Below are 10,041 nucleotides of genomic sequence, written 5' to 3'. Positions count from 1 at the left end.
AATCATTTAGCAGGGTCATCCTGTGTGAGAAAAATATTGATGCTGTTTTAAATCCCTCTGTATTTTTCTGCACATATTGAAGGCCATCATGTCACATCAGCTTTCTGTTACACAGACCATGGCTTCATTTATTGCTTAGACCTCTGCGGCTCCAAGAAAAAAGCAAAAGAAACATGTCTGGTTCCAAGCGGATTCATGGGAAAACTATTGATTCAGTAACATTTTTTTTTTCATAGTGTAATTTGCAACATGGTGTTTCTCATTTGTCAGCGCCCATGGAGTAGTGTAGCTGAAGCACACCCACGGTGCAGAGGATCATTGACATGCAGGGGATGTTACTGCATGCCCTACTTTCCTGATAAAACCACTGACATGTTAAATGAGGTAGAAGTTAAAGTAGTGTTTCTGTGTTGTCACAAGAATAACAGACATGGAGGCTGAGGGGAGCAGCAGTCTGTGTTCAAACACCTTCACTGCCCTCTGCGAGAGTCCCCATCTAACACGGCTAAGTAGGTAAATGTGATGGAGTATTGATCTGAGCATCGGAGTTTTAGTTCCCATCCATTAGTTGAAAGGACTCAAGGAGAGAAGAGTGAAAAAGTCCTCAGGGATGCCCCCCCTGATGCTGTGATGACTCTTCATTAACTCAGTTATCTAAAAATACTTTCCATGGCATACTTTCCAGATTCATTCAGACTCCTCAGGGGCAACAGCACCCCTCAGTGGACATGAGGATATATAACACCTGATATTCTTGAATTTACAGAATAATTTACACAAATCAGAGACAGAAAAACTGAAGACGACATTTCCTTTTTGTTGACATTTGATATTTTTATTCTCATGTTCAGTAACCACGGTTCTGTTTTCTGTCACTTTATCAGAAATAGTCAAGCATAAATCAACCAGGCCGCTCTACCCAGCTAAGTTTGGAGCCTCATCACACACGGCTGAGGGTTCACGTCAAAGACTCTCACTCATTGTCTGTCTTATTATCGCTCACATACACACATATACACACACACGTCACACTATTCCCCAGCGAAAGGCATCCGCGCGGGATTATGCCAGCACTATAAAAATATTATAGCCTATCATAGTAACACCATAGCAGCGCCGCCTACAGCTGAAACAATAAGAGCCACAAAGCTTTAGTCTGCTATTGCTTTAGTAGGATAATATATGGAAGGTTCACATTTCAGCATATATCAATATGATAGGAAGACCCTGAAAAACTATGATGTTTGATCTGCTGGCACAGAAAGCATTGCAGATATTTACAGTACAGCCTGTACATATATTCAGAATGCAGATACACAGGCATCACCGTGCACACTCGCAAACATTTCAAACATGCTTCCCAGAAGCAGAGCAATGGTCACATGTCTTAGACATTGTATAATATGAGAGCAAAAAAACCAAAACAAAACAAGCAACAGTGACACAATATACAGAAAGGTAATGACAACAATAACTTTAAAATGGCATTTCATTTAGATAACACTGTAAATAGTGACAATAGAGAACAAAATAAACAGTAATCTCCACAAAATGTATGCTGAGCACGTTCACGGACCCGATGAGTGTTTTCCCTTTATGTGATTCAGATCCCTGTGAAAGTCATTTCACCTGAAACTAGTGCAGCTTTCACAACACAGTGCTGACACGTAACTATGTGCTGGTCTTGGTATTTTTAGAGCACAGATGTTTTCTTTGCATTTTTACAGTATGTGTAGTTTTTCATTTAATAACTACACGTGTGTTAATTAATAAAGGAGCAAACCTGCATGTCATGGAGGTTTTCACGAGTGTATTATTAGTTTAGATTTGAAGATCATCACATACTATCAATGCTGTGTGATTGTTTTTTATATAAATACTCTACAATGGAATCAGAACAGAAGTAACATTATCTATTTTCTATTAATAGAAAACATTGTGAAATGTTTTGATCAAATTTGTCATGTATATTCGTCAGGCAGGTAATGTAAAATTAGTTAAGATAATTAATATCTGTTGTATTTATATTCATATAATTTAGAATATATGTTATAACATAACTTATATTTAACTTCTGTGTACATTTCTGTTAGGTACTCTGTTACAGTAACCATGAAAGTGATCAGGTGAAGGTTTGCATATTAAACACTAACCCAACCACTACAGCAGCATCGTCATGATCATACCTGCTGGTGCTGGCTTCCTTACCTCGTCATTGGAAGATTTGGAAGATTAAATCAGAGAAATATAATAATATAACAATGTAGTTCCAATAATCTACATGGATACATGAGACCTGGTGTCAAATCACTAAATTACTTTACTGGAAACAAACACTGAATCTGTGTTTTTTTTTAAAAAATAATGATTTATGATAAAAATAAGTTGTGATATGTTGTTTAAAGACACCTGATAAAATGACACAAATACTCTTTCCTTCAGTGTGTGTGTCTGTGTGTGTGACATGTACGGTATGGTACAATAAAGCTTCCTATGCCTCAGCACCGTGTAAAGTCCTGGGTGATTATCCTCCTGGGTCACTGGTTCTCAGGCTCAGCTGCTTTGGCAGTGTGACCCAAGACAAAGCTTAATTTCTGGGGTTCAGAGCTTGGCCTCGGGGCTTGTCTGGTCAAAGGGGAGAAAAGAGGAGCGGATCCTCTGGGCTTCATTAACACATAGGTGACCAAATGCCTTGTTGTACCATTCTGGAGATCTTCCCCTGTAACAAGAAACACATTCATTAACGACTGCAGACGCGGTTGAAACATAAGACTTTAAAAACCCTGGAGGTGCATCCACACCTGAGGTCCACTCTGGAGATATGGGTGAGTCTGGTCCTCCCCGTCCCACAGGGCTCTAAGAAGTACTGTGACTCCAGCACAACCCCCCTCACTGATCCTATCGGTGGGCTGTCTTCATGATCAACAGACACACTAACAAGCGCAGAGGAGCCTTTACAGAGGTCTGTACGCCATGATCTAAAGGACACAAGCAAGGAGTCAATTTGAGGTATTCTTTCTTATTAGGGCTTCAAATATCAATGGTTTATTTTCAGGAACAATTTCATATACTTTCTCGATCAATTTTCGGGCGATTACATTTTTGAAACAGGCAATCAAAATGTTCATATTATTAAATAATAAATGTCTCGTCTTGCCAAGAATAAAAGCTGCAAACTGTCACATATGAAAAACCTGCCCCCATTACATTTGTAGGAGTTGGAGAACATATCAATTTTCTTTCCAACAACTAATCAGCCGCTTGTCACAGCTGTACTTTTTACCCAGTGTAGTATTTAAAAAATTATCCTGTATATAAAGCCCTGTTTCAACAGACATACTGTTGCTATTTCTGATTAATCTTTTCATTCAACATGTCAGTCTTTATGAGAGGGAAAACACCGATTGCAAAAAGAAAATGCAAATGAAATTTAGTTTCCCTGACCTTAGTACCACATATTCACAGGTGGGTTGAGGTGGCATGTTGCAGCAGGAGTACAGGTACACGTCCGTCTGTTTGTCCAGCGTCTCCAGAATCTTCTCCTGCTGTAATTCAGTCTCCCACAGCGGGCGTTCTCGCAGCAGCCGATGCAGCACCTCAGCGGGAGCTGCCGACACCTCGACACACACTCTCCACCTCCTTAGAGGGTTACCGTCTCCTACCTTAGAGAGAAACACATTGGGAGAGTGAAATATTATGTAAAGGTGTATCTCAAGGGCAATACGAGAAACTTTATAGATTTGATTTTCCTAGACCAGACTAAGTGGTTAGATGTAGATGTAATCAGTATATGTTTCTGACAATCTGCTTGCGCAGACATGAATAAGAACAATATTTTTCTGATTTCCACTTTAAGCGTAAGTCACAGAGGTCAAGAGACTAGTCAGAAACCCCCGGCCAACGTTCTGTTGCTAAAGAAAAATGCCATCTTAAACTGGAAATGGCCTTCAAAGTAAAACTAGTGCCTTTCTGATACAACCAACACATTTCAAAAGATTCAGCTTTCCAACATTTGTAGTTTGCATCATCATCGAGCAAGTAGTTTGCAAGTGTTTGCAGAAATTTCACTGTTGCAATTGCCAGGACCCTCTCACAGTCACAACCACTAGCGAACTGGTTGTGCAACATACACTTTTCCCCAGCAATCGAGTGTTACTGGGCGTTACTGACAGCTTCTATGCCTGTATGACTGTGGTCCTAGCTCTGCATCCAGTTTCTTCCAAACCCTCCCAATATCCATCCATTATTCTAGAGATTCAGTAACTACACATACCTTTTTAAATGACAGTTCTGTATGGTCAGTAGTTGAGCGAGACACCCAGCCTTTGCTCTTATCTTTGGCCTCTTTCAGCAGGTTCTGGATCAGCCTTTCTAGGTGTGCATGATAGGATCCTTCCTCATCTTCTTCTTCCTCGTCCACATCCACTTCCTCCTCGTGAGCTTTGCAAAGCTCGTCCAGCGGGGGCACCATCAGCTCAGCTTCCATGTAGGAGTTGTGGGACTGGGTCACCATTTCCTCAGGGATCTGTGGAAGAGCCAAAGAAAGTGAATCACACAGCACCACTTCAGCTAAATACAAAAACTTTTACAGAGGAAAATGAACTGTAGTTATAAGTTTAATAGTGTATTACAGCAGCTCCTGTCAGCGCCAACACTTCAGTCAGTACATTTTGGTAAAACGTTTTAATATCCATTATCTTCTAAACATAACCTCACTGGTCATTTCTCTGTGTTGGAGGAATTCTGCAGTCCTCTGTGGGTTAAGAAGGGCTAATCATTCAGTCCTGTATGAAAACCCTTCAAACCGCATGCATAGTAATCAAATCTGTTTGTCTTTCTCCCTGAAAGCAGCAGTATACTGTACACGCTGACAGCCTCAAAGTAATGATGAGCTACAGTTTTAGAAATGAGCTCATTAAATGCAATTATAACGTGGCCTTGACTACTAACCACACAGCAGAGCAAACATCAGTCACCTTCACGTTTGTTTGTCAGTGTCTTATATAAAGATAGTCATATATTATTTCTTTGTGAACAGAAATAAATAGTGGATTTGATCCTGACCTGAAACAGACGTTGGCACTCGGTGATCATGTGTGCCAGGCCCTGAGTGGCAGCCAGGTTCTCGCTGAGGTCTTTCTGATCGGGTTGGCCTGTAGTGTACTTCCTCTGAATTGACCTTGAGGAACACAAATTATTATTGAATATACAGAACTGTACAACAGGTGATATATACGGAGTCATTAATGGACAGAATTATGTGCAGATCACTAACATACAAATGATCTTCATGAAAATTATAGCAAACATTACAACAAGGAAGGAGAATGAGTCAGAGTGGTAGCACTACAAACAGTCTTTATAGAGGTGGTTACACCATTTGATTAGCAGAACCTTGCTGCTACTTACCCCATTATTTTCTATGGAAGAAGAAATAAACGTGTACTTCTCTTTTCACAGTGTGTCTGCACTTTTGCTTCGATTTTATTAAATAAATAATGACACATCTGAACCAACTAAATCCTTCTTTTGTTAACTGATGACTGTAATAGTCAAATGTTTAGTAGTATTTAGATTTGCTCAATTAACAAAGCAATTAATTAAGCAAATCAGTTACCAATATCAGTAAAAATCAGTTTTCCAGTATCCAAAAGTTGTTTAAAAGAGAAATTTGAGAGATATGTTTATATGCAAAGAAATATTTGTAAAGACTAGTGTTGTGTGGCATCAGATTTTAGCAAAAGGAGTAAATTTGTGGAATTTATGGAGAACTAGAAACAATTAAAACAGTGTAATTAAATGTAATCAAATGTTTAAGGCATATACCAGTTTTGAGTCTTATTAAGTTCAGTTTCATCAGCTTCTATGTTTTTTTATGCAAGAATCAGCGTGTTCATCATCCCATATGCGCACCTTGGTGATAAGGCTTCGCTCTTCAGTATGCTGAGGTGGAAAAGCGACGGCCCCAGACAAACGGCCAGGTTCATGGGTGTCATCTGATTCTCCTCCACCATTGATGTAACGTCACGCAGGAAGTAGAGCAGCGTCTGCAGAACCTCCCTGTTTTCATCTGGCATTAACAAGATGGCCGCTCGGACGGCCTGCAGTCTCTGCTCCTTTGGGACATCTGAAGAAAAATATGGACGTGAGGAGGAGCGAGGGGTCAAATAAACAATGTGGTTGTTTTAAACAATAGAAATTCTTCATTATATAGCAAATACTGTTTTTCATTTTTGACTGAAAATGTTTGCCACATTTTATGATTTTGGATACAATTAACAATGTTGTTTTATAGAATATTGTTGATTAAAGATTGAAGCTGTTTTTTACTGGTTCAGAAATTAAAATGTGATGATCTGATTAGAAGAACAAACAGATCACATATACTGTGTTTGCCTGTTTACTAAGGCCAACTAAACCATTAAAGCTATTTACAGTCACATGCAAATGACTGCAGGTATGCCTCTGAAGTGGCTTACACTGGTAAATATGCAGGAAGGTTTCTCCTAGCTTGCTTGTGAGGAGAGGTTCAGGCAGGTCTCTGAAGAACTGTTTGACCATGTCGGCAACATCGTAAGCTGATTGGTCTTCATAGTTCACGCAGTCAGGAGACAACTCGCACTGCTGCCTCAACGCCTGAATACGAGACTTCACGCCGGACTTCCTGAACAATCCAACCTAAGAGAAGAAGACCAGAAGGGAAGGGAAAGTCACGGGAAAGAGACAGGCAGGGCATTAACTGTTTATCGACTTATTCACGCCTTCAGTTGCGCTTTGAGAAGGACAAAGTTTTATTGATTCTAACCTGGTCCAGACAATGTGTTCTGAGGTGGCTGAGGGCTTGCTGTAAACACAGGGGGAGTGGGAAACCACAGCGCTGGACATGGACAATGAGGGGAACCCCGAACACACTCTTCTCTTTGTAGTCTGGCACCTTCATGCGCTTCATAAACTTTGGCACAGACCTGAAAGCAATAGAGAGTATTAGGTGTGTGGCAGAAAAAGTGGCACATACTTTGATTATCTTCTCTTTATTTAAATGCCAGTTGACAGGAGCAAACAAAGGTCACCGTAAACAAGTTAAAGCTTGTGTTTGGAGAGCATAATCAACTGATGAAGGTGTGTGGGGGTGACAACCTAAAGCCAGTTTGTTCAAACACTGCAGTATGCACGAGCCCAACTGCATGCATGTTTTGAAACCAAATGAAGTGGATGGTTGGCCATATGGTCCTGCTGTTTCAGCTCTTCTGCAGAGTTAATGGAAGCAGTAAAAATAACCACTGCAAAAAGTGTCAGCTGGACCACATAAGGAAAAACCAAAAAGATTGTTTATATTTTTTATATTTGAGGAAAAAAAGACGGGGAGATGAAAAAAGAGGTTTGATAAAGAAATGTATAAAAGTTTGAGATACTTTGCATGTATGTTTGACAGGTTGTGAATTTCTAGTTTTATAATAAATGAATGACTAAAAGACAAACATAGACTTGAATTTGTGCAGTGCTTGTAATACACGCCCACCACGTCCAGCCGTGCTTGTTGGACATCGAGTATTTCTCCATGATGGCGGTGAGGCAGAGCAGGGAAAACTTTTGCAGCAGGCTGAGCTGGCCCGCTGATTGGCTGCTGATCTGCAGAGAAGATGCCGGCTGGTTGAGATGATCTGAAGTTCTGAAACTGGGCCATCGTAGACTGGGATGGGAAAAAAATACCAGCAAACAATTAGACACTGTGATTCAGTCACTGTAAATATGAGTCTAGTTTATTTTGAGTCTTGTTATTATAGTTTTGTGGAACTAGCGTTTAGGGAAGAATATAATTGTACTGGTTTAAAACAAAACTTCAGGTTAGACAGATTTGATTTGCTGAAGGCAGCCAGTAGAAACATTACCCAACCTGTTCAATGTTAAAGAGGAGGTCCTCGATTAAAAATCAACCATTCAACCATCAGGGGCTCTTATGATTCTCCAGCAGATAGTAGGAGAAGCATATATTACTTTTCTTAATGAACCTAGTAAGAACTGTTCACAAAAATGTCAGCATGGATAAATCTGTGGAGATTTAGGTGGAGGACAAAGTGCTGATGTGGAGTGAGAAGACTTCAGCTTTGAAAGGCACCCACTTGATTCATCAAGCACAGGCTGCTGGAGCCCGATTTTAACTTCAGAGGAACCATGCAATATATTTGGACTCCCAAAATTTATAGTACATGTCCAGAGAGGCATATTTGGACAACACATTGTACTGGACTGGACAATTTTCCAGTACTGGATAATTGAGGTGTTGCTAGGCAGCAGTTAAGACTGATGTTTATCTATTAGCTATTTACTCTTACGCAGGCAGGAGAAGATGAAACATACAAGCTGTAACTGACCCTTTTTTATGGTTTATCATTTAGAATCTAAGATCTCAGCCATGATTGTAGTGATTACACTGTTAAAATAATCAATAAAATTTAGGGCCAAAACAATAAAAACACAACTCAAGTTGTAATAAAACCATAATTATCCTTTAAAACCCTGAAGGGCTGCTCACCGTGGTCTTGTGAGGGAGGCCCCAACTCCAGAGTCTCTCCTCTCCCGGCTGGTCCCTGTTGAATCTGTGTCATTTAAGGAGACCCCGTCTCTCTCACCTTCGCTGGGAGTGGTCCGGCCCTCCCCTTCCTCCTCCCCCTCCCCCGTCTCCCCTTCGGGCAGCACGCTACGGCTCCAGTGGTTCACAATTTGCTGCAGACCGCTGACATGCTGGATAATGTCATCCAGGTGAGGGAACAGATTGTCCTCTTTCTCCAAGTCCAGCAGGTCTCCTGTGCTGGCATACAAATGGGAGCCTGGCACGTTGTCATAAACACTCACTCTGCTGCCCCGTGGAGCTCCAGGACAGGGTTTAGACAAAGGTTTACCAGACCAGGGTTCACCCAGGCCATTGTCACGGGCAGAAGTTTGGGCATGTACGTGAGGGTCATTGTTTCTGTCACCAGGGGAAGGCGCCAGGCTTTCTATGGAGAGGGCTTTTGGAAAGGTGCCTGGTTTATGGTCTTTGGGGATGTGAATGAGGAGGTTTTCATATGAGTGAAACTGGTTTCTGCCAAACTGGCTCTGACCTTCGGTCCTTTTACCCTGAGAAGGCAACACCATATCCTCCAGATACATGCTGCTTCTCTTGCTGGCAGTGCGGGGCTTTATGCACACAGGCTCCTTCACAGTGAGCTCCACAGTCTCGTTGCCGGGGCTCACACTCACTGTGACCTGGTCTTTACAATCCTTGCTAAGAGAGTCAGGGGAAATGTCACCATCAGTTTGGTGGTTGTGTTTAGGGCTCTGCTCTAATTGGCTGATAGGTGTACACTGGAGCATCTGCAGCGCCTGAGGTTCCTCCCCCTGTAACACCGGCCCGCTGATGACCAGCGCCGGCCTGCGGTTTGAGCCCTTGCGCCTCGTCGATGGCCCCCAAGTACGCATTATTTCCATTCGCCGCAAAAACTCTTTGGCTTTATTCCGCCTCCCTTGCCCATGGCGGCTGCTTTTGATCGGCAGGGAGTTGTAGTGTGGGAGCTCCCGTGGCGGTTGATAGGAAGCAGAGAGGGAGGCCATCGATATAGAGTCGGGCATGGCAGAGGCGGAGTCCTCGCTGTGTAACGAGGAGATTTCCGTGATTTCCTGCTCACTCAGGTCTGTCAGCACACTCTCGCTGCTCACTGTGCTGTGCAGACCCTCCCCCTGACCTGTCGGGCTGCTTTCATTGGTGCTGTCAGACAGGAAGTCTTGTAGGCGAGACCAGCGTCGGCTGCTCCACTCGAACGTCCACCTTTTACTGATAGCCAATGGATCATCTTCATCGGAGTCCTCACCCTGTGGAAGGAAAAAGGAAGTATGAGCTTCTACTGTCTTAAGTTTAGGATACTAGAAAATAAAAAATAGCTTAAATTTATTGAAAGATTTGGGATCCATTGTTGAACAAGCTAACAATTTTACAGTATGAATCAAAATGCATTTCATCACGGTGACTGACAGTACACCACACGACAATTTTCAGGCAAGCAA

At 41.9% G+C, this 10,041-nt stretch overlaps 1 protein-coding gene across 4 annotated transcripts in view; it reads right to left on the bottom strand.

The window, feature by feature from the left end:
- Positions 1 to 818: 818 nt before the first annotated feature.
- Positions 819 to 10,041, bottom strand: part of stard13a (StAR related lipid transfer domain containing 13a) — a 48,598-nt gene continuing 39,375 nt past the window's right edge. For all 4 annotated transcript variants that reach the window (XM_063485660.1, XM_063485662.1, XM_063485661.1 and 1 more), the window contains 10 exons: positions 8,534 to 9,849; positions 7,520 to 7,690; positions 6,806 to 6,965; positions 6,480 to 6,678; positions 5,914 to 6,127; positions 5,065 to 5,179; positions 4,274 to 4,525; positions 3,445 to 3,662; positions 2,802 to 2,978; positions 819 to 2,719 (listed from right to left, as the gene is read on the bottom strand). In XM_063485660.1, the coding sequence (XP_063341730.1) occupies positions 2,602 to 2,719; positions 2,802 to 2,978; positions 3,445 to 3,662; positions 4,274 to 4,525; positions 5,065 to 5,179; positions 5,914 to 6,127; positions 6,480 to 6,678; positions 6,806 to 6,965; positions 7,520 to 7,690; positions 8,534 to 9,849 (2,940 nt within the window). In that variant the 3' untranslated portion in view covers positions 819 to 2,601. The remainder of the gene's footprint in view (positions 2,720 to 2,801; positions 2,979 to 3,444; positions 3,663 to 4,273; positions 4,526 to 5,064; positions 5,180 to 5,913; positions 6,128 to 6,479; positions 6,679 to 6,805; positions 6,966 to 7,519; positions 7,691 to 8,533; positions 9,850 to 10,041) is intronic.

This window comes from Pelmatolapia mariae, linkage group LG10_11 (assembly GCF_036321145.2).
Source record: "Pelmatolapia mariae isolate MD_Pm_ZW linkage group LG10_11, Pm_UMD_F_2, whole genome shotgun sequence".
NCBI classification, from domain to species: Eukaryota; Metazoa; Chordata; class Actinopteri; order Cichliformes; family Cichlidae; genus Pelmatolapia; species Pelmatolapia mariae.
This window is presented reverse-complemented; position numbering and strand designations above follow the sequence as displayed.